This window comes from Littorina saxatilis, linkage group LG4 (assembly GCF_037325665.1).
Source record: "Littorina saxatilis isolate snail1 linkage group LG4, US_GU_Lsax_2.0, whole genome shotgun sequence".
In the NCBI taxonomy this organism is placed as follows: Eukaryota; Metazoa; Mollusca; class Gastropoda; order Littorinimorpha; family Littorinidae; genus Littorina; species Littorina saxatilis.
Window position 1 is genome coordinate 12,942,561 of NC_090248.1, and position 24,311 is coordinate 12,966,871.

General features: G+C 42.2%; 1 protein-coding gene and 1 long non-coding RNA gene across 6 annotated transcripts in view; both read left to right on the forward strand.

The window, feature by feature from the left end:
• LOC138963990 (tubulin tyrosine ligase 3-like) overlaps positions 1–24,311 on the forward strand; it is a 51,901-nt gene that overhangs the window by 23,860 nt on the left and 3,730 nt on the right. For 4 of the 5 annotated variants that reach the window (XM_070335856.1, XM_070335852.1, XM_070335853.1 and 1 more), the window contains 11 exons: positions 64–178; positions 936–1,307; positions 2,399–2,538; positions 4,060–4,118; positions 8,005–8,156; positions 9,003–9,098; positions 10,173–10,431; positions 11,599–11,704; positions 14,671–14,818; positions 16,041–16,817; positions 20,937–21,121. In XM_070335856.1, coding sequence (XP_070191957.1) covers positions 64–178; positions 936–1,307; positions 2,399–2,538; positions 4,060–4,118; positions 8,005–8,156; positions 9,003–9,098; positions 10,173–10,431; positions 11,599–11,704; positions 14,671–14,818; positions 16,041–16,817; positions 20,937–21,121 — 2,409 coding nt within the window. The remainder of the gene's footprint in view (positions 1–63; positions 179–935; positions 1,308–2,398; positions 2,539–4,059; positions 4,119–8,004; positions 8,157–9,002; positions 9,099–10,172; positions 10,432–11,598; positions 11,705–14,670; positions 14,819–16,040; positions 16,818–20,936; positions 21,122–24,311) is intronic. The other variant, XM_070335855.1, reaches the window with a different exon arrangement.
• Positions 17,279–20,107, forward strand: LOC138963999 (uncharacterized). The gene is made up of 2 exons (XR_011454981.1): positions 17,279–17,780; positions 18,044–20,107. It is a non-coding gene; the product is annotated as an uncharacterized lncRNA (long non-coding RNA).

A 24,311-nucleotide genomic window follows, 5' to 3' on the forward strand; every position in this document is an offset into this window, starting at 1 on the left:
CACTTGTGAGAGCTGGACTTACGGTAACTGTTACTTTCAAACATCCTTCTTTTCCTGTGACAGGTTGGTCTGTGTGTGAACATGAAGAACGTGCCCTGGTTCCACGACGCCGACCCCAACGAGTTCTTCCCACGCTGCTATCGTCTCAGCCATGATGAGGATAAACAGGCTTTTATAGGTCAGAGATCATAACAAGACTTTGATGTTCGTTGGTCTAGTATTATCTTTTGGTAAGAACACGAATGAAGGGAATGTTTTAATCTTCATGAGAAGGCTCTGTTTAAAGTGGATACTGATGGCCATTACACTTTTATTTTTTATTTTCATTTCTTTATTGTCCCATTGGTTGGACATTCGGATGGCTTCCTCAAGTAGAATTTAGCCAGCAGCATATCAGAGTTGCTCTACTCTGATGTGTGCGTGTTTAGGTGTAATCAGCCCCCTGCACTTATGGCAGAATTACTGAGGTCTTTTACGCACCACTACGATGACATGGGGGTGGGACATAGATACTCTCTACGAGTGTGCTCATAAAGTTGACCCGTGTTCGATCCGGCCCGGCCTGGATTCGAACCTGTGACCCATGGATCACAAGTCCATTGCTCTCCCAACTGAGCTACCAACTGAGCTACCAACTGAGCTACCAACTGAGCTACCAAATTGGTTGTTTAGTAACAAAACGTTAACTCTCATTGAAGTGAGGGATTTTGATGAAGTTAAAAAACATAATGTCGAAATGTAGATCCTTCTAGGACTCTTGATTTATGGGCTTAAATGGAAAAAGTTTTCTTGTAAAAACCCATGCTTTTTTTTCTGATTTTCATCCGGTAAATGTGTGGATTCTGTTGATCCAAATCCTTATAGTGTGTAGGAATTGGCATCAATTAAAACTACAGCTACATACGACGACAAATGCATATCTTTCCTATTTCCAGATGACTATCGTATATCAGCCTGCATGAACATCCTCAAGTTTGCCGTACAGCAGAACATGGACGGTGCTAAACCCCAGGAAGAAACAGACGAAGCATCCACCGAAGACCCAGTGTCGGCTACAGACGCTAGCAAAAAGGAGCCTGGCACGAAAGAAGCTAACACTCAACCTGTGTGCGCAAATCCCGACTGCACGCGGTCACAGCCCAACGGCAAAGACGGCAACAAGTGTGTTTGTTCACAACAGCAACAAAAGGCGGAGGGCAGTGAGTCCAAGACTGACGCAGCAGCTGCAGGGAAGGATGAGAAGGCGGCTGAGAAAAAAACAGAAGAGGACTCCTCAGGCGGGAAGACTGCCGAGACACCTGGGAAATGTGAGTTGTTGGTTAAAACTTGCACTTCATATGACACACCAGCACCAACATTTTGAGACCTGCACAAATCTGGGGAACAAATCAGGGCTTGTATTTTGCTTTGTGCCAGCCTAGTGCCATAGTTTTGGTTGTGTAGGGTAAACCTGTAAAAGGTGCATGTTTGAAACATTTTCTGACTTCAGAACACCTTCATGTGTGCTTAAAAATTAAAATTTGAAATTAATCCGTAACTCTCCTTGACTTTATTTTTCTTTGCCGATACTTTCTAGGTTTGATTTCTTTCTACGCATATGCATGCAGTAATAAATGACGGTCTGCTATATTTGATTGATATATTGCGTACATCTTGAATAGTATTGGGTGTGCCAGTATATTTCTTTCTCAATACAGTGGTCCCTTCAATGAAGAACACACTTGGGACCAGCCCAAGGTGTCGTTACATTAAAAGTGTCCTTTCATGACAGGTATTATCTCGTCAAAGTACGTGTGTAATAGACAAAGGGACAACAGAGGATGTCCTTTATTGAGAGGTGTCCTGTCATCAGAGGGGTCTCACATCGCAGGTACAGTGGAACCCACTTTACAGACCTCCAAAACTCTGAGAAAATCAGACCTTGAAAAAGAGGGAGTCTAAATATGGGGGAACATTTACATAGGTTATGAACAGAAAATCTGAGAAAGTAGCTAGGGGCTTAACTCATTGTCTCCCAGGTACGAATATATCTGTACCCACTCATATGGCTCTATCTGACCAGGTACGGATATATCCGCTCAGACTGTTAGCTTCAGTCGCTTCCTGTAACATTTATCTAACGCCTGCATTCCAGTGTGTTGATACACAGTTACTACACAGTTACTACAATTCTGAGTGACCGGCTGCAGCACAGCTGGTCTTGGCTAAACAAAACTTGCTCAACATAGATGGGGTACAAAGTGTTAAAAGGGAGGGAGTCTTAAATTGGGGGCTCTTTAAAGGGGAGTTCCACTGTACCACTCACAGTGAATATCAGGGTTGATTTTGATCTTGCCTGAGTGGCAATTATAATAGGGTACACACAGCTTTGATGGGGTCTCTGACTTTCTAATTGCAGATCCTAAGATAGCCAAGCCAGCTGAAAAGAGGAAAAAGAAACGTGTGTTGGTTCCACTGCGCATTTTGGAAGTTGCAATTGTGCAGTGTGAAAAGTTCCTGTCTGAGAGAGACCATGAAGATATCGATAAACAAGTTCAGGTACGAATCAGAAGGATGTACAGGGTACTGGTTGCAGTTGCTATTGTGTGGTTCCGTGTGAGTTTTTGTGGTTGTCCGGTTTAAAAGTTTGAATTTTCTAGTTCTTTGAAAAGGCACAAAGTTTGAACACACCTTTACGGCTTAATTCTCCTTTCTCTGTTTATCTGTCTGAATGCCTGACTGTTTATTTGTCTGTCTGTCTGTCTGTTTATTTGTCTGTCTGTTTATTTGTCTGTCTGGATCGCTGACTCAGTCTGTCTTACTGTCTCCCTCCCTCTATCTCTGTCTCTGTTACTCTATCTGTCCGTCCACCCCCCCCCCCCCCCCATCCCCTCTCTCTTTCTCTTTCTATTTCTCTCTGAACTTTTAATCAACTTGATGCTTATACTCTTTTGAATCCAGGACTCAATTGTTTTCTTTATTCTAAAAGATGCATCAGTTATGAATTTTGTGTCTTGCTGATGTGCATATACAGTGGAGTCACTCCATGCAGCTATAACGAACCTGGGTATAACGAAATCCCGCTTTTAACGAACTGCCATTGATTTCCCGGCAGACAGCCTTCTATTTCTTACTTGTTACTTTCCGCCTACAACGAACCTTTTGAACTCATTTGCATAACGAACCCCTCTTATAACAAACACGTTTTCATCGCCCCAGAGCCGTTTTGTCTCTAAAAGTCACAAGGCTACAACGAACTGATGTCAATAATTGTCTCCAAAGACAAAAATACACAAAAATACACAAACACAAGTGCACATCGCGTGATGAGCGAACTCTGAACAAACAGCGGGAGGTGCACGGAACAGCCACCACCGCTGTGTTTTCACTATTCCAATCAGCTGCTAAGCTATGACTGTGCTCTAAAAAGTCACAAGGCTACAACGATCTGCGTGAGGCGAGATCAAAGGCAGGTCCATTGTGATAGCTGGGTGGCCTTGTTTATGAGACACTGACCTTCTTCCCAGGGGTCATTGACCCAGTTTTAGCTATGAGAGGTGGTTCCCCTTTCATACATGAGAGAGGAAACACCTCCTGCACCCGGGTCAGTGCCCGAGTTTAACCTATGGGGAGTTTAACCTATGGGGCGGTCTCTTTGATGTCTTGAGAGGAAACTTGGCCAGGGTAGTACATGCACCAGAACTGGTGGACACCATGAAATCGGAGATTGATCAGAATGTCCATGTACATGCTTTTACACGACTTTTTCAATTTTACTTCTAAAATTGTGACAGTAAAGTGAACATTTGAACTATATGCCTCTATGGATTATATTATGAAGCTGTTGAAAACATGCAGAGATTGTACTCTCCAAGGAAAGATCGATGGGACGATCATTTGAAGGTGAGTGGGAAAACTTGTCTTAAGGCCATTTAGGGTTGAAAACTCTACAGCGAATTACTGATATAACGAACTAAAATGTATCTCCCTTGAGATTCGTTGTACCCGGACTCCACTGTACATGACTTGCCTTAATGTAAAATATTATGAGTGACTGACACATGACATTGCTGGTTTCAGATCCCAATGACTGATGGACAGTGGGATGACCTCATCACCTGGTACTACCAGCTTGTCCAGTAAGTACTGTCTTCATGTATATACTCTTACATAATTATGTACTTATAGTTAGGGCGATAAGGGTCGAATATCAGGCTGATACTGCAAATTTGAGGCAAAGCATGATTTTTTGCATACACCTTATGGACACATTAGCCTGCAAATTTAGCGTCAGAAACACCGTGTACGGGGCCCATGATAGCCACAATAGAGCGTTAAACAAGGTAATCCATTCCGCCCACGTACATTTTCTTCACCGGCGCCACTTATCATGAGTAAGAATTTCCCGGCAAAAACAAATGCAATACAAACCAAAACTACGATGAAATAACAAGAGGAAAATAAGAACCGATGAGATTGTGCTTGACATAAATCTTACCTTGAAGTAAATACTACTAAGAGGTCTGCGTGTTGTTCAGACGCGGCTAATCACGTTTGCAGTCCCCACCACAGAAACACAGCGCTGTGCACTGCAGGTTTGCCTTTGAGCATTTGCAGCGGCCTCTACATCCTTGTTTGCAGCCACAGTGTATGAGTTCATAGCAAGTTTCTTGGGCTTGCGGCAGGGTGGTCCACAACGGTCGCCAGGTCTGACCTGCATCCTTCTGCCACCCCCACTGAGCTGGAATTGGTAGATCAGGCTCTTTCAGAAGACACTGACCCCAGATGAAGCCACCCTGGTAAACAGCCCTTCTTGTGTGCTGTTGAAGAGCAGCAGATGTGGGTGGTATGTTTTCCAGAGTTCTCTTTCCTTTGGTGAACATACTTTGTCTGGCCTTGTTGACAGTCTGTTCTGAACTTGTGCGTTCGTACATGATGATGACGAACCTTTCCAGTATTTCCATGAGTTTGTCACTTGGAACAGCAGGCATGTCCATCATCATGAGAAAGGCTTCTGTGGCCTCAGGGTACAGTCTCCATGTGTTCCCTGCAGTTCTCTTCCCTCTGCCAGCAAAGAAAGAAACCGTGTCACAACCCGTGAAGGCATGGAACGCTGGCAACGCTCTGGATTTTTCTGGTCCGAAATTGGCTGCTATTTCATGGGCTGCAATGTACTTAAAGTGTTTCCCTACCCCCAGGGCTACCCAGAGTTCTCTCAGTGGTAACACGTTGACTGCAGACACAGCAAGTACGAGAACGTCTGTATCTGTGGTTCTGATAAGAACATGTAGTGTCAAACCCATCTCTCACGCAATCAGAAACATGCAGAAAGACTCTGGTGTCAGCCTCGTCATGTGAGCAGATGAGCAGTTTCTTTCAGCGAGTTTGAACAACACAGAACCTTGTTTCCAAACGTGCACACGAGGATCTAATTCTCCAGCTCTGCTTTGTCACAAAGTCTTTGTGCAATAATTAACTGAAATAATTCAGTTTTGTTGTCATCAACTCGAAGGAAACTTTGCCAATTTGCCGGCAGGGAAGTTTTAGGCAACACTCTTCGACGTGAGCCACACCCTCACCTTTCTCTTGTTGCTGCTTTGATGATTGTTGCTGTATACATCAAAAACAATGTCTATGCGTGATGTTCCTCCAGAGTTTCTCACAACATATGGCAGGAAAATGCTGTCAACATAGTCTTCAAAAGTCTTTGCACCTTTTGGTAACAGCATCTGGACAATTGCTGCTCCGTCAAGAACCTTGGCATCCACGTTTGGAGTACTGTCAGGTAGAGGAACAATGACGGCTTCACTCAAAACCTCGTCAAGTTCATCTGGAGGGTCTTGAAGTAATGTGCCAATTGTGTCATCCAGAACTTCAGCAGGAATCTCGGATGAATCTTGTGCTTCGTTTTGACTTCCAGTGGTAGAACTTGCAGCATCTGTTTCACCCAGGCAGTGGGCAGGGTTGTCTTCTGTTAACATTCGAGCTTGTTTTGACACAAATGGCTTCCCATACTTTTTTCCACAGACTGCGCAGATCTAGCAGTGCAGAAACACATAGAGTACATTTTTCAGACATTGAACACGTACGATTAGTGGTATGTGACCCTCCACCACGGAATGAGTCGCATGTCACCTTTGCATGATTTTCATATTTGTACATTTTCCTAAAGAGTTTTTTATGCTCTATCCAGTGGTGAAAACCGTTTTAGAAAAGAGCGAAAACTGTTTGAGTCATAAGCCTGTGACTAAGGTGACCCTCACACTGTTACCAGACACTCCCCGGACTTATATTAAGCCTAGCGCAGAACCGCGCGAGGTGACATGCGACTCATTTCGTGGTGGAGGGTCACGTATATTCCAGAAGTAAACTTACAAAGCAGATACATTATTCCCTGCCTGAATCTTTATGTCTGATTCTGAATGGCCTTTTCTCTTTGAAAAAGTACACGTGCTATCCTGCTATCGTACACAAGTTGCGATCAAAGCAACGGCATGCATCGATCACATTTAATCCATCCGACCATATCAGGATAAAGAATACATTCATTTAATAAGGACTTGTACATTCTTTTAATGTAATACATAATACATTTCTATAGTAAAATCCAGTAATATACTTACAGTCTTCAGACGAAGGCGTGCTCTTTAGCAATTCACAGGCTGGCGCGATGGTAAACATCCGGTGACATGTCCGGTGCGTTTCTTTTTTGCACCCCCAGTGCAGTAGAACTGTTTTGAGATTTTCGACTTTTTTGATACTTAGTTTTATATTTTTGAATGTTAAGGAATCGGTTAAATGGTTAAAGAAATCACTCTATCTTATGCAAAAAAACACAATGTCGCTCACGCAGTTTGTTATGCCACTTTCTTAGCTTTTGGCTTTGGCACAGCTGCTTTGAACGTCAATAAGAACCCCTCTTTGATGTATTGCGTGTAATTACTGCTTAGTAGCGTTAGCAATTTTCTCCCCCCTTTCCTAACCTAGGCGGTGGGTTCAAGTGCTAGTCTTTCGGATGAGACGAAAAACAGAGGTCCCTTCGTGTACACTACATTGGGGTGTGCACGTTAAAGATCCCACGATTGACAAAAGGGTCTTTCCTGGCAAAATTGTATAGGCATAGATAAAAATGTCCACCAAAATACCCGTGTGACTTGGAATAATAGGCCGTGAAAAGTAGGATATGCGCCGAAATGGCTGCGATCTGCTGGCCGATGTGAATGCATGATGTATTGTGTAAACAAAATTCCATCTCACACGGCATAAAATAAATCCCTGCGCCTTGAAAATGTGCGCAATATAAATTGCATAAAAAAAATAAAAAATAAAATTTTAAAAAATCCCTGCGCTTAGAACTGTACCCACGGAATACGCGCGATATAAGCCTCATATTGATTGATTGAGTAGCCAAGTTGGTCATAATTCATGATACTTCAACCATTACAGATTCTTGTTGGCAATAAACGTCGAGATTCGCAAAATGTGTCCGGTCAATTATTTCAGCACGGTCACAGCAATGTTCGACACCGGTGGAGCAGTAAGTTCCTTACTATGGCCAATCATGTTAGTCAAAACTGAGCAACCAACTACTTTGACTGGCCACAACGGCCACCACAGCGCTCCCAAATAATGTTTCTGACGCTAATATTGAACTTTACTGTGGAACCCGTCTTCTGAACCACAGGGTTTGCTTTGCCTAAAATTTGCAGCATTAAATTCCTTATCGCCTAAGCTATTAAGCCTGCAAATCCACAGGTGTATTGACTTTCATGTATGCTGGTCAGGCTCTCACTCACACACACACTCACTCACACACACACACACACACACACACACACACACACACACACACACACACACACACACACACACACACACACACACACACACACAGGGGCGCTTGCACACACAACAGACCGCACCACACCACACCACACCATACAACAGTACCACACCACACAACACCACACCACACACACAACGTGAAATATGTTTCAGAGAACATAATTCTCTTGCTTTTTTCAGTGAGGACAGTATGATCATCTCAGTGTCTCAGACGTTGATAGGTCAGGTGGAGAGTATTGTGAACCGCATGAGGACCAAGTGTCCACAGTTTGACATGGACGGCATCCACAACGTCTGGATTGTCAAGCCTGGGGCAAAGTCACGTGGCAGAGGTGGGTAGCTATGCCAGAAGGAGAGAAGAGTTTAAACTGGAAGGAGGAAGAGGGAGGAGAGGAGAGAAAGAAAAAAATGTAGGACTCAGCTTTTATTAAAGCTGTTTTTAAATCGGTGCAACAGCGGTTGTGTCGTCGCATGTAGCAGACGATTGCTTCGCCAGCCTGACTCGCTCTCCTGGATGTTGTGGCGGTGTGTGTACGCGTGCATCCACATTCTCACAACATCCCACAGACGCTTGCTATTTTGTCAGCAAGCCGCAAGAATTTTATTTCCACTTCAATCTTCTTCGCCTACTACCAATCACCCAAAGGCCCACATGGATGATTCAATGATGCAAACATACAAAGAGTTTGAGATCACACCGGCCACCGCAGCGCACCTTGAAACCCTGGAGTTTCACTCTCAGCAATCGCTGGAACTCTTGTTTTATTAATTGGGCGAAGTCGACTTTGCTATGTCTACTTCACACAGCTCGCTGCACAAAGCTTTGGCATTGAGTTTTTGGTAAAAACACTTCCAATTCAACTTCGGGCTCAGCTAAGGACAGCATTAAGAGGGAGAGAGCAGACGAGAGAGTGAGATTGAGTTGTAGATTTAGAAGAAAAAGAGGGAGACGCGAGAGTGGAAAGCATATTTCTCTCTGTTTGTAAACCTGCCTGTGTGTCTGTCTATCTGTGCAGCATGACTTACTTGTTTTCTCTTGCGTGTTAATTGTGTCGACTTTCTTCAGCAATAGTTTAATGCCTGTGTGTTTTAAATGTCTGCATGCATTTTACTGGGTGCATAATGAGGGTCCTTGCTTGCAATGTAGCATACATGTCAGCTGATGAATGGTTGTGCAGGTATCACATGTTACGACCGCTTGGAGGATATGCTGAAATTGGTCAGCTCACAAGTCGTGAAAAAAGATGGAAAATATGTTGTACAGAAATATATAGGTAAGTTCAGCTTAATTACAAATTATATCTCACTCTGAATGCTAGAGCTGAGCTGAGAAAGAATCAAAGAAATTCTTGTACTGAAGAATCTTGTCTTTTTTTCATGCGAACTTGGACAAATAAGAACAGAAGGGGTTCATTTGATAAAGCAAAAGGGGAGAGACAAAATACTGTTTGCTAATGAATCACTATTGAATGGACCAATATGTTGGATCAATGAAATACAAACCTTTGCCTGGTTTAGTACATTGCAGTAGTTCATAGACTTAACCTACAAATTTCTTTATCATTCTCTTTGCATCCATGTGTAATTCTTTCAAAATACATTACCTCAATTTAACTAAAAGGAGTTCAACCATACAAGTGTTAAACTGAGAAATCATCCATTGGTCCCAAAGATTAACAAGGATGTTGCTAACTCTTGACTTTTTTGTCAGTGTAATTGGGCCAATAAAAAAAACCTTGTCCATATACATCAGTTAAATTCTTCCTTTCAAGGAGTATAGATGTGAAATCAAGTGCTCTCCATCATCTTTACTGAGACGATAAACCTACGATTTGAAATTCACTTTGAGGGCTACGAAACTGTGGGTATTTCTTTTCATCTTCCAATATTTAGTGTTACAATGGGCGGGGATGTAGCTCAGTCGGTAGCGCGCTGGATTTGTATTCAGTTGGCCGCTGTCAGCGTGAGTTCGTCCCCCACGTTCGGCGAGAGATTTATTTCTCAGAGTCAACTTTGTGTGCAGACTCTCCTCGGTGTCCGAACACCCCCATGTGTACACGCAAGCACAAGACCAAGTGCGCACGAAAAAGATCCTGTAATCCATGTCAGAGTTCGGTGGGTTATAGAAACACGAACATACCCAGCATGCTTCCTCCAAAAACGGCGTATGGCTGCCTAAATGGCGGGGTAAAAACGGTCATACACGTACAATTCCACTCGTGCAAAACACGAGTGTACGTGGGAGTTTCAGCCCACGAACGCAGAAGAAGAAGAAGAAGAAGAAGTGTTACAATGTACAACTCTTCATCGTAAATCTCTCTGCATCCATGTGGGTTTGCTCTGTGCAGAACGGCCGCTGCTGATCTACAACACAAAGTTTGACATCCGTCAGTGGTTCCTGGTGACGGACTGGAACCCTCTCACCCTGTGGTTCTACGAGAACTCCTATCTACGTTTCTGCTCCCAGCAGTACACGCTGGATGACTTTGACCAGGCCATCCATCTCTCCAACAACGCCATCCAGAAATACTGCAAGAACGGACCCCGCTCATCCAAACTTCCCCCTGAGAACATGTGGACCCATGAGGAGTTTAAGGACTATCTCAGGTCAGTGTGTGACCTTGTACAGTGGAACCTCCCTTTGAAGACCTCCAAAATCATGAGAAAATCAGGTCTTAACAAGGAGGGGGAATCATCAAAATAGGGCTACTTTACACAGGGTTTCAACAGAAAGTCTGAGAAAAAAAACAGGGTTTCAAAAGGAATGGAGTCTTCAGTCTAAAAAGGGAAGTTCCACTGATTTGTTTTGTGTGTCATGACATTGTGATGAACTTGAGTTCTTGTCATATGTCATAATTTCATGATGACCTTGAGTTCTTTGACTGTTATGACACTGTTATGACTGAGTTTCTCATACATTTCTCGTACAGTTGTATCTGTGATGTGAGCTTCCCACGAAGAGAGCACACCTCCCAAAAAAGGACGCTTTCAGGATCAGGATCAATACATATTGCAGGAACCTTTTTAGGTTATCATCGCAACGGCTTTCTGTTGTCTCCTGGTTTATTTACAAGACCAAAGTATACCTGTCATGACAGGCCACCTGCAATGTAGGGACACTTGTGGTTCGTCCCAAGGGTGTCCTTCTATACCCCCCGCGGGTTAGGGGGAAGGATTTACCCCTCCCTGGTCCCCCCGCGGGTTAGGGGGAAGAATTTACCCCATGCTCCCCAGCATGTCGTAAGAGGCGACTAACGGATTCTGTTTCTCCTTTTACCCTTGTTACGTGTTTCTTGTTTTGAATATAGTCAATGTTTGTAAAGATTTTAGTCAAGCAGTATGTAAGAAATGTTAAGTCCTTTGTACTGGAAACTTGCATTCTCCCAGTAAGGTCATATATTGTACTACGTTGCAAGCCCCTGGAGCAATTTTTTGATTAGTGCTTTTGTGAACAAGAAACAATTAACAAGTGGCTCTAACCCATCTCCCCCCCCCCCCCCTTTCCCCGTCGCGATATAACCTTGAACGGTTGAAAACGACGTTGAACACCAAATAAAGAAAGAAAGAATGTCCTTCTATGGCTGGTACAACTCTAGCAAAGTGTGAAAATGATCAGCGAGTAAAATGTGAGAGTAAAACAATTGGCAAAAATATGACACATTTCATGTTGCGCTTGCCATGTATCCCCTGCTGTTTATTAGACAGCCACATCACTGTATTTTTTGATTGTCAGTTTTGTTTGTGAAAATATTTCCTGTGCTTTTTCCCTTTCAGGAGTCAAAAGCAACCCAATGCGTGGGAAGAGATCATCTATCCGGGCATGAAGCATGCCATCACCTGTGCCCTGCTTTGCACACAAGATCTAGTGGAATACCGCAAGGTCTGTACCATTTACATACATGTTGTATTTTGGTGTCAGGGTGTTTTTCCTTGTGGTGTGTGTGTGTTTTGTGTGTGTGTGTTGGGGGGGGGGGGTTATATGACAATGTATGTACATGTATGATATGCAGACTCATGTATAGACTTAAAGAAGGATTCAGAATGTATAAATACTCGTGATACAATTGGATGCTTTGGAAACAAGCTTTGTGGGGGTATAACAGTGTTTTCCATTTTTCCATTTCCATGAATTTATTATCTCGTTGCTGTGAAATTTGGTTAGCTTCCTCTCGTTAGAAAGCTATAGCAGCAACAAGAGACACGCTTAGGCCCCCCCAAAAAAGGTCTGTTTACGGTAACATAGGCCAAAAAAATAGGGTCGGTAGGTCGGGATTTTTTTTTTTCTCTCCAAAAAACCATATTTTTACGTTATTTTGCCCAAAAAAAGTCTAGGGTCGCGCGAAAAAAATAGGGTCAATCGGGTTACCGTAAACAGACTTTTTTTTTTTTTTTGCCTTACCAGGTGTGTGCGTGTTTACTAGGTGTAATCAGCCACCTACACTTATGGCAGAATGACCAAGGTCTTTTACATGCCACTGTAGGGACATATGGGTGGGACAATGGATTAACGTCTCTTAGTCTGCACATAAAGTTGACCACGTGTCCATCCCAGCCTGGATTCAAACCGGAGACCCAAGGCTCACAAGTCCAGTCAGATCTACCAACTGAGCTACCAGGGTTGATTGTTGTATTTTTTTCTTTTAAACACTAAAAAACACTAGAGAAATGGGATTCATGGAAAGTAATCTAATATGTGCTGAGGGGGGGGAACTTTATTATTCTCATTGATGTTGATATAGGTCCATGGTGTAAAAAGCAAGGTGTTGTAAAAGGGGGGGGGGGGGGGGGGTTACACTGTATTTTCAGTTGTGTCAGCTTTAACTGTTTTGGTCAACAATATCTGCAGGGTTATCTGGTTTGCATTTCTTCCTTCTAAGCAACCAAGTTTATTTTGCATGAATGTGTTTTGTTCCGTCCGTCAGTTAATTCAAGTGCCAGTGTATGAATGCATTTGCATTTTGTTTTCATGACATTTTCTTTATTTCCCTTGATACGTGTGTGTTTCCGATATAACTCATCGAGACATTTTATTTGGTTATTGTGTTTGCAAATTTCTTTCAGTTACAGATTGTTTAAAAAGTTATTTCTGCTTTTGTCACTATTTTGTTAATTAAAGTACAATGTAAGATGACTAGCTCTGTCATGCTAATAAGGAATATCATTTGCAATAATGTCTCTTTAGTCGTTGTTTAGTTTTGTTTTGTATTATTTGGTATAATATACTACGTTTAAGGATGGATCCAGTAACAATGTAATTCTCTGTTTCAATTCAGTCGTTAGTAATGGTTTGGTCCTCCTGCAATTGTGAGGAATTTTCCATTCATCTGTAATATATTATTTTGACAACACACTCTCCCTGAAGTTTCAGTTATCAGTAGGCTTAGAATATAATGTTTTAATTGTTGTCCAATCCACATTGAATATGTTTCACAAATAACATTAGTAGGGACTTAGAATGATGATGGTTTTATTGACTCACATGCAAAGCAAAAGTGAGTCTATGTACTCACCCGAGTCGTCCGTCCGTCCGGACGTCCGTCCGTCCGTCCGGAAAACTTTAACGTTGGATATTTCTTGGACACTATTCAGTCTATCAGTACCAAATTTGGCAAGATGGTGTATGATGACAAGGCCCCAAAAAACATACATAGCATCTTGACCTTGCTTCAAGGTCAAGGTCGCAGGGGCCATAAATGTTGTCTAAAAAACAGCTATTTTTCACATTTTTCCCATTTTCTCTGACGTTTTTGAGATTGAATACCTCACCTATATATGATATATAGGGCAAAGTAAGCCCCATCTTTTGATACCAGTTTGGTTTACCTTGCTTCAAGGTCAAGGTCACAGGAGCTCTTCAAAGTTGGATTGTATACATATTTTGAAGTGACCTTGACCCTGAACTATGGAAGATAACTGTTTCAAACTTAAAAATTATGTGGGGCACATGTTATGCTTTCATCATGAGACACATTTGGTCACATATGATCAAGGTCAAGGTCACTTTGACCCTTATGAAATGTGACCAAAATAAGGTAGTGAACCACTAAAAGTGACCATATCTCATGGTAGAAAGAGCCAATAAGCACCATTGTACTTCCTATGTCTTGAATTAACAGCTTTGTGTTGCATGACCTTGGATGACCTTGACCTTGGGTCAAGGTCACATGTATTTTGGTAGGAAAAATGTGTAAAGCAGTTCTTAGTGTATGATGTCATTGCTAGGTTTAGTTATTTGACCTTGACCCTGAAGGTCAAGGTCATGTAAAGGTCAAGGTCAAGCATGTGAGTCGTATGGGCTTTGCCCTTCTTGTTACTTCTGACATTTAGTCCCGCCCGGAATTTAAAGCTTTTTTGGGATGATTTACGACTTTTGCGCACATTTCGAGCAGACGAAAACACAACATGGTGGCTCTCGCTCCTCCAACTATCGCGAGACACAAAAAACCGAAATCTCGCGCGCTCGAGATCCTGATACATCCGGTGTTTCTCTGTACGCTATCTTGTCACGACGACTTGTTGACAAACGAAGATTCGCGAAAGAAAGAGAAAAGTGCCGAGTCTTGAGTAGAGAGCTAATAAAGTACCGGTAATCGCTAATCGAGTCAAATGAAAATCCGCAGCGACTTCCATTAGGTGAATGCTATTCAAGTTTAGGTAACGTTTTAACCGCATCTTTTTATAACGTCGCGGCTTGTAGTCCGTCAAATGCGGTAGTAATTTTTTGATGTGTAGGGTGTATTTTCCGCATCCTATTAACACGTGTGTGGTGACTGTTCTAGTCATTGTTAGATGTGTAAGGTGTATTTTCCACATCCTATTAACACGTGTGTGTGGTGACTGTTCTAGTCATCGTTTGAGTTGTACGGTGCCGACTTCATGCTGACGGAGGACCTGCACCCCTGGCTGATCGAGATCAACTCCAGCCCTAGCATGGAGTCCTCCACCCCAATCACCGCAAAACTCTGCAGCAGCGTTCTGGATGACACCATCAAAGGTGAGAGGTTAAAGAGTTGTCACTCCTGAAATGTTTAGAGGCCTGTGAGTACGTGAAGAATCATCATTTGAAGAGGATATGACAATGGAGAAACGTGGAAAGATGGACAGAGTGAGAGGGGCGCAAAGAGGAGAAGAAACCAGACAAAAATTAAGAGAAGAATCGGCAGACTGACAGGGGGAAAGAAGTAGAGAGAGAGAGAGACGGACAGGTTGACAGAAAGAGAGACAAGAGAAATATGATGAACGGTAGTCTTTTGAGGGAGTGTGTGTTATAATGTTTCTGTCTCTCTATCTGTGCCTGTATGTCGGTGTATGTTTCTGTCTCTCTATCTGTGCCTGGATGTCTGTGTATGTTTCTGTCTCTCTATCTGTGCCTGGATGTCTGTGTATGTTTCTGTCTCTCTATCTGTGCCTGGATGTCTGTGTATGTTTCTGTCTCTCTATCTGTGCCTGTATGTCTGTGTATGTTTCTGTCTCTCTATCTGTGCCTGTATGTCTGTGTATGTTTCTGTCTCTCTATCTGTGCCTGTATGTCTGTGTATGTTTCTGTCTCTCTATCTGTGCCTGTATGTCTGTGTATGTTTCTGTCTCTCTATCTGTGCCTGGATGTCTGTGTATGTTTCTGTCTCTCTATCTGTGCCTGGATGTCTGTGTATGTTTCTGTCTCTCTATCTGTGCCTGGATGTCTGTGTATGTTTCTGTCTCTCTATCTGTGCCTGTATGTCTGTGTATGTTTCTGTCTCTCTATCTGTGCCTGGATGTCTGTGTATGTTTCTGTCTCTCTATCTGTGCCTGGATGTCTGTGTTTGTTTCTGTCTCTCTATCTGTGCCTGGATGTCTGTGTTTGTTTCTGTCTCTCTATCTGTGCCTGGATGTCTGTGTATGTTTCTGTCTCTCTATCTGTGCCTGGATGTCTGTGTATGTTTCTGTCTCTCTATCTGTGCCTGGATGTCTGTGTTTGTTTCTGTCTCTCTATCTGTGCCTGTATGTCTGTGTATGTTTCTGTCTCTCTATCTGTGCCTGGATGTCTGTGTTTGTTTCTGTCTCTCTATCTGTGCCTGGATGTCTGTGTATGTTTCTGTCTCTCTATCTGTGCCTGGATGTCTGTGTATGTTTCTGTCTCTCTATCTGTGCCTGGATGTCTGTGTTTGTTTCTGTGTGTTAAAAAAAGTGGTTCCCTTGCACTTAATATAACCCCCATTGTGCATTCCTACTTGCAGTTGCTGTGGACAGAAAGTACGACAAGAACTGTGACGTGGGGGCCTTTGAGCTGGCCTACAAGCAGCCAGTGGTCACAGTCCCGCCCTATATCGGCATCTCTCTCGGTGTGGAAGGCCAGGCCATCAAAAAACCGTCCAACTTCAGCATGCGGAGGGCCATGGACCCCCAACACCACCCCTCCGATGTCATCTTCACTCCCCGCCCCCCTCTCCGGCAGATGAACAACAACATAGATTTGGTGTCAAAAAAAACTGCCTCCGCACAGCCGGGGGTCAGTTCCGCTGATACTCACGCCGCCACCGGCGCTAGTCGCAAAGAGACGGACATACCCGACAACACCAGTGTCACTTCCTGTCCCCCCAAGGCGGGAGGGGGTGGTGGGGGCGGGGGAGGGGCGTCGGATTCTTCCCCTACTGTGGTGCAGATTGACGGTAAGGTGGGGGTGGGAGGGACTCGGGGCAACAACACGTCCAACAATCGTGCCCAGACCACAGATAGCAGCATGACAGGGCACAAATCGGAGCGAGCGGACTCGCACAGGGCAAATTCTGAGCTGAAAATGCCCAGCACTCAGACCTTCCCGCACTCTAAAGTGGTGTCCACCCAGCACACTGAACTGGGCAACAGGCGCATTGTGTCCAAAACATCAGTGTCCACCAACTACCCCATCCCCCAAGCACCGCCCAGTAACATCGCTGCGCAGACGGTGACCCGCTCTCTGGTGGTCAACAACGTGGAGAGCACGGACCTCAAGACCTTCAAACAGCCCACCAAAGGTAATAACGCCGCCGACAGCTTCAAAATGGTATCCTTCCCCCCCGCCATGAAGGTCAAAAAGATCGTCAAGGTCGTGGCCCCTGGGGGCGGGCAAGGTGGGGGCGTGGGAAGAGGAGGTGGAGGAGGGGGTAGGAAGAGCAGCAGCCACAAGAGTAACCGCCTCAAGGGGGGCAACTACACCATCCAGTTCCCCCGTGTGCCCTACGCCAGCATAAACGTGGCGCTTCCCCCCAGCACCTCCGACGTCCCCGTCCCCATCGGCCCCCCGAAGCTGCGCTACTTCAACAAAACCGCCACGCAGGAGAGCCTGGTCTCGCTAGCCTTTGTGTCTGCCAGTGGCGACTAGGTTTAGGCTTTTCTAGCTGAAGGGCTGCACAAATTCTCCCTAGTTTTACAAGACTGTTCTTCTTATTATAATTGCAAGGGATATGGGGAAGGGGGGGGGGGGGGGGGGGGGGGGGTCAGATCTAATTTGTGTGATCTGAGATAAGGTATAGTTTTGAAGTGGTACTAGGTAAATGTGTGAGGAGAAGGGGAGGGGAAGGATTCATTCAAAAATCATTTAAATCTGTTAGTGAAGTTCAGAGTGTGTATTTTTCATTACACTTCTTTCAACCTTTTTGACATATCTTCGACAAATACTTCACAAGGGGACTTTTCTACAGATGCACTTTGATGTGCCAGCATGTTGGAGATGATCGAGTCTGAAATTAGTTCACAGTTTGTATCCAAAATGGGTCTTGTATGATGTTTTCAGTGAAGGTAAATAATACATCGATAGTGAAGTTAGAAAGTCCAAAGGCACCTTGTCTCAATTTTGTGTGTTAATAATTTCATGTGTTAGTGACCCTAGATTTCTTCATAGATTTTCTCTTGTCCCGTGTTCAAAATTTCAAGTTTTGAACTCTGTGTGCGACTTTAACCTGACTCTTACTTTTAATGTTCACTGGTTCTCTCGCTCTGTCCTTTCTGTTTCTTCTTCTTCTTCTTGGCGTTCGCAGAGGTTACACAATCAGTCCAGCACTGGTGATAAATGTTGTCGTTTTCTCCAACTCCTGTCGACTGCCGTATAGTTTGGTCTGCAAGGGAGTTGGTGACGGCCACACTTCTTTTCGTTCCTCATCTAGTAAGGGACATCGCTGTAAGATGTGTTCCGCTGTTTGGTCCTCTTGACCGCAGGCACAGGTTGGTGATGGCGCCAGCTTGAACTTTCGGTTCATGTGAGATCCTTTCTGTTTGAATGTGTTCCTTTTCAAAAGTAGAACCCCTCGTGATCTAGCCGAGATCAGGTTCTCTTGAAAAAAAAAAGCTTTGCGAGAGGAGAACAGATGGACGCACAAAGAAACGTTTTGACAAATACAGAAAAAAAATGTGGGTTGTTATTAAGGAAGTATATTTGTAACGTATTCGTTGGTGATCTCAGTTTTTGCGTGGGTGATAATTAGCTAGGAAGAATTTTCTGTTTGCTTTCTTGTTTCTTTGCTTGCTTGTTTTTACTTTTGCTCCATCCCATTTTTTCTGCTACAACTCACTGCATCAATTTTTTACCCCAACGTTCAGTAATAAACTTACACATATTTTGCCTCTCAGATGTCTGTTGAAATCCTATGAACTTTTAGATTTTGAAAGTCAGTCCTTCTGCGAATCTCATATTGAGAAATTAAGTTTGTCAATGCTCGAAATGTGTGTAATGTTTTCAGCAGCCCCCCGCGGGTTAGGGGGAAGAATTTACCCGATGCTCCCCAGCATGTCGTAAGAGGCGACTAACGGATTCTGTTTCTCCTTTTACCCTTGTTAAGTGTTCCTTGTATAGAATATAGTCAATGTTTGTAAAGATTTTAGTCAAGCAGTATAAGAAATGTGAAGTCCTTTGTACTGGAAACTTGCATTCTCCCAGTAAGGTCATATATTGTACTACGTTGCAAGCCCCTGGAGCAATTTTTTGATTAGTGCTTTTGTGAACAAGAAACAATTAACAAGTGGCTCTATCCCATCCCCCCCCCCCCCCCCCCCCCCCCTCCCTTTCCCCGTCGCGATATAACCTTCGTGGTGGAAAACGACGTTAAACACCAAATAAAGAAGAAAGAAGATGTTTTCAGCACAGAATTGTAGATGATATAAAAGCACGCAATGGTTGGGCAGTTCTTTGCACTAAAATTACGTTTATAAATCTTCAGTTTTCCTTTTATTTTATTAGCAGAGTGTTAAGATCTGATTTTGTCTTTCAAAGCAGATTTTGTAGCTTTTATTTTGACTTTAAACTGGACTTCTGAGTTAAAACTTGGTTTTTGAAAAGGGCTTGAAATAGATGCTTTCTCTTTACTGGCACTTATCTTTCAATTTGTTTATTACTCTTCAAAGGCTCGCCTGTTGTTTTGTTTTCTAACCAGTTAAGCTTTTGTAGGTTTTACATTGAAGTTTTTTTTCAATCAACAAGAAACAAGATTAGATAGTATGATTTTCTTTACTGTGAAAAGCTCCAGAACTGCACAGGTGAACAAACTGCATTTGGTATAGGAGTAGGATTTGAAGTAAGTTTCTGTGTGGCAATGACCAAAGTTGAGAGGGAAAAGTATTTTGCCAAAAGATACATGTACATATTTTGTTCTTGAGGAGGAATGATATTTTCTTTATCTTTTTGTAAATATAAAGACTCAGTAGCACATCTGTGATAGCTTCTGATGTATGCCTGATGATTTAATGTTCATTTTTAAAATGTATGTCTATTTAAATAAAACTTACATTTTTGGAGAACCTTTTTATAACTGAAAATGTACGGCCATATATTCTGTGTATAAATGCAATCAGTTTATTCAAGTGCCTTAATATTTTTTTTTACCACAACGGATGATGTCAAATATATACTTCTGAGAAATGACTGTGATTCTCAAGAGTATACTTATACATTTTTTTTGTTTTCCAGTGTTCCATTCTTGACTTAAATCAAAAATTGTTGTTTGTGATTGTAGGTTGTAGCTTAGTTCCCTTGTGCCAATGGTTAGATATTTGAAATGAAAACTCAGGTTTTCGTCGCTTTTATTTTTCCTTATTTCCTTTTTATTTATTTCGTGTTTTAAGGTGAAAAAAAAAGTTACATCTTTTCATTTAGGTTTGAAGCTGATTTTTGTGTCATAAAACTCGCCCATTTTCAGTACACTTTTTCCCCCCAAAGAAAATGCCTAGAGATGCTGGTTGATGCAACACGTGGGGAATGAAAGCTTACATTTCTTTGTCTGTGTCATAATTTGATGTTGTTTTGATTTTAAATAAAAAAATGATCTGCTCTGTTTTCTTCCTTAGGCATTTTGTTCTTTTGCCTCATTTGTTTAATTGTTTGTTGTCAGCATTTTGATAATTCATATTTAACTGACATACAAACTGTTTCATTCGCTTGCATTCATAACCATGCACTGGACATCAGCTACAATGGTAGTTTTTAGCTGTAGGTATGCGGCTTTTCCGTCAAGCAAAACATTTTTAAAAGCTATTTTCGTTTAGTTTTTGTGTAGAACATAACAAAACTTTGGGAGGAGGGATTGGGGGGTATGGGCGGGGACGAGGTTAATTACTGCATGACAAAAACATGTGCGTTTATGGTCATTATGCCTGAGGAAACATGACAATAATGATACAGTGTTGGGTTATAGTATCTGAAGATTATTTGAATTTTTATGAATGAACATGCATTCTTTTCAATCAATTAGGTCAACCGAATAACACTTACTGATACTGTACTTGTACTAATATGACTTGTTTGTCATATCATCAAGCTAGCTTATGCTGTTGGAATATGTGGGTTACAAAGATCAGTGTGTACCTTAAAGGTTTGTGCGTAATTCTGAATTAATTGAATAATTAACAAATACATTATTGATATTTCCTAAGTGTATTTCAATAGCTTTCATACAGATTAATTAGAATTAACATAATGTCTTATTGATATATTTTGTGTGAGTGAATATATGCTATACCGGCTTTCAGTTTCAGATGCTTAGAACAACGAGAAACTATTTATCTATATGGTGTACATTTAGAATTGTGAGGGAGTAGCTCTGACAATATATACACTTTGCACATTTGTCATAACCGTTGACATGCTTTTTCCATCCGTAACAAAGGTAGGCGTTGGAGAAAGCCAGCATACTGCGGGGCATCCCGATCCATGAAGGTTCCGCCCCCAAAACTCTCACTCTCACCCTACAACAAGCGAGCCATTTCCAAACTGCCGCCTGTTAAGATGAACATCATTAAGCCCACCCTCGACGCTCAACCGCCCATGCCCAAGTACACACGCCCACAGCAGGTAGATTGTCTCGATGCGCACAACTTTCAACAGCAAGTCGCGCATCATTTCCCTTCTTATTCCTCTTCACCTCAGTCATCGCTTGCTCCTCCTCCTCCTCCGCCTCCTCCTCCTCCACAGCACTTTGAGGTGCTGTCACCGACCAAGGTTTCTGTGACGTCACCCGACCTTGCTTGTAGTGCCAGTCGGCAGTGGGTACCGCTCACACAAGGCGTGGATCTCTCCGCTCGACTGGTGGGTTAGGTTGACGTGTTTCTCTACTGCTGCTGTCTGATGCTGCTGTTGCTTGGATCCTGGTCCCGTGTAACTCTTCTATACCTCCTACTACTCTTGTCTGCTGGGTTTTGAAGTTGTCCCGTTTGCTTTGTTGGTGTGGTCATCAGTACTACTACCCTTCCTTTGTCGGTGTAACTTTGGACGTTTGTGTGTTAATTGACTGATACAGAAACATAGCTGTTGTTGCGGTGTTCATATTAAACCTAGAGTCATCTTTTACAAGATGTTTGAAGCTACTCAGGTTCCCTTCTAACAGACTTGGAAACGTTTGCTTTGATGCTGACATTCCCAGGCGTAACATTTGCTGTAAAAGAGGAGCAGTTGACTATTTGGTTGAAGCAGAGTGCTGAATTTGCTTGTGGCTTAATAACTGAATACAGTGGACGCCGCTTAATAAAACCGCGGTTAATAGAGCCAGCCGCTTATAAAAGCCGATTTCAGACGGTCCGTATTTTTCACTATATCTTATGTATTAGAAAAAGCCGGTTAATAAAACCAACCCGCCGCTTATTAAAGCCAGTTTTCTCAGAGAAATCACGTAGTTTGTGACTAAAACTCACATTATTTTGTTCTGATGTGGAAGACGACCAACAAACAAACACTCATAAAATCGTTCTTCTCTGCCGAGTAATGATTCGTGACGGTGACAGTGAAATTATTGATGTACCGAAGTGATCAAAGTACATGTACATGTACATAATTAAAACAAAAGTTCCACATCCTTCGTGAAGTTTTGTTTAGATTCAAACAAGTGTAAATGACGAAAGAAAGTGACTGAGTGACGTAAACAAAAGAAGATTTTTTTTTTCTTTCGAAAATGACGTGTTCCTGGACTGCCGGTTAATAAATCCGCCGCTTATTAAAGCCATTTTTTGTCGGTCCAGAAGTGGCTTTATTAAGCAGCGACCACTGTACTGGTTAATGCCCTTTTCCCTTCCTCTGCTTGTGCTTAATCCAAGTAACTTTTCTGGTAACTGATATTATCCCGTTACTGACTCTGCCCCTGCTTATGTCATTTTGAGGCATACGTTCTGGTTTCTGCAGGAAAAGGAGAGAGAAAAAGATCTAAAACTGTAGGTCCGTTATACAACGGAATTGGTAGAAATCAAATAGTCTCTTGCAACTATAGTATTGCAACATTCCTGATATTTATGTTAAGTTATTAAGACCACAGTAATATTTCATGTTTGTGGTTGTCTCTGATCTAAATTTGCATGGCAGCAGTGGAGTCGAAATCATCTATTATCTCTTGACTTTAGGTTACAAATTAATTATATTCTCCCATTGTTATTGAGGCTCAGTTGTTAATGCCTTTGCTCAAAGAAGGTTTCCAGATCATATCTGTGCAGCTCGCCAGTGTCTCTGTCTTGAAGAATATTGCCAGGCTCTATTTTTCCTTAAATTTCCGTCTTGAAGTTCCCTTTTCTTCTGGTGACTTTGTTTCTTAAAGCAAAGTCTCTTATACTCCTCTTGGATGTGGTATGTGTTTGTGAAGATTCCACAAGCAGATTTTATCCAGGGCAGTTTCTACCTTACTGTGAATCTTTGGTTTCATTGGAGTTCTTCACTCCCTTTCCAAGCTGTTTTTCCATGTGGTTTAAATCCACTTAAATTGTTACAAACTTGAAACATGCTTTTGCGGAGAGGCTCAGCCTCATGGTTTCTTGTTGGCGAATGGATGGTGCATTAAGGCCTGCATGGGGCATGTACTGAACTAACATTTTTGGCTTAAAATTCTGCCTGCCGTCATCACTAACAGCATCCCTCATTGTAACTCATGTACTCTCCCCCTCGTTTACTACTAGTAGTTATATACAGCTAATATCAGTAATAGTTTTAGCTAGTGGTTTTCTTTGGTAACAGAGTTGGCAAGGACTTGCAAAAATCTTTAAAATGGTACACTGTTACTGCTGTATCAGTTAAAGTCGTTTTTCCCAGTCAAACTTGTTTGGGGTGTTGTCTATGATGGAGAACTTACTTCAGCATCAATCGAAACTGCTGGTCTTCGGTGCTAACCATTCTTGTAGGAACATGGTATAAAGTACTTTTTTCATTAACTCATTCAGTTGATTGAGTTAATTCAGTAACCTTGTAGTTAGTACACTGCCAACATTCTCAGTAGTTAGGAACTAAATCAAAAGTCATAAATAAAGCGTTATCATTTGTAATGAGCACATGATTGTGTAGTGCGGTTATTAGAATCAAAATGTGTTCAGTTCACCTGAAAGCAAAACGTGTACATTTTGGAAATCATTGCCTTGTTAGGCGTTAGTACGTATTTTCTCTTTGGCCAGGCAGGTTTATTTTTTATTTTTAAACTTTGAAGCTTTAAAATACATTGAACCAACTAATAAATGTTCTTGAGCGCATATCTGAATATCGGAGGGGCAGGGTTTGTGTAAGTTGTTTCTAGGCTGTACAAAATCAGCATATTTAAGTCCATTTAACCATTCTTTGATGAGTTACTTGCATTGATATTATGGGGCTTGCAAAAGGCAATCAATACACTAGTCTGCTGTTTTTGTTTATTGAATAGTAGAGGTATTATATATTAATCTGTTTACACATGCTTTGAGCTTTGGTGATGGGAAGTGTTATTGCTGCAACATTTACAGCTAAAGTTTGTTATACTGATTATACCAAACGGATCACACTGTGGAATTGAAAGTAGCTCAGATTTATACTTATTATAATAGTTAAAATACACTTTGAGAGTTCACACTTACAATTTTAACATACAAGTATGCACAATTATTGCATCATTAAATTTACTACAAGTATGCACAATTATTGCATCATTAAATTTACTTACAGAAATGCATGCTGGCAACAGTGTGTACATGTATCCATACACCTTAGCGTATCTTACCTCCTGATTGAGCTAATATCACATACACACACACACACACACACA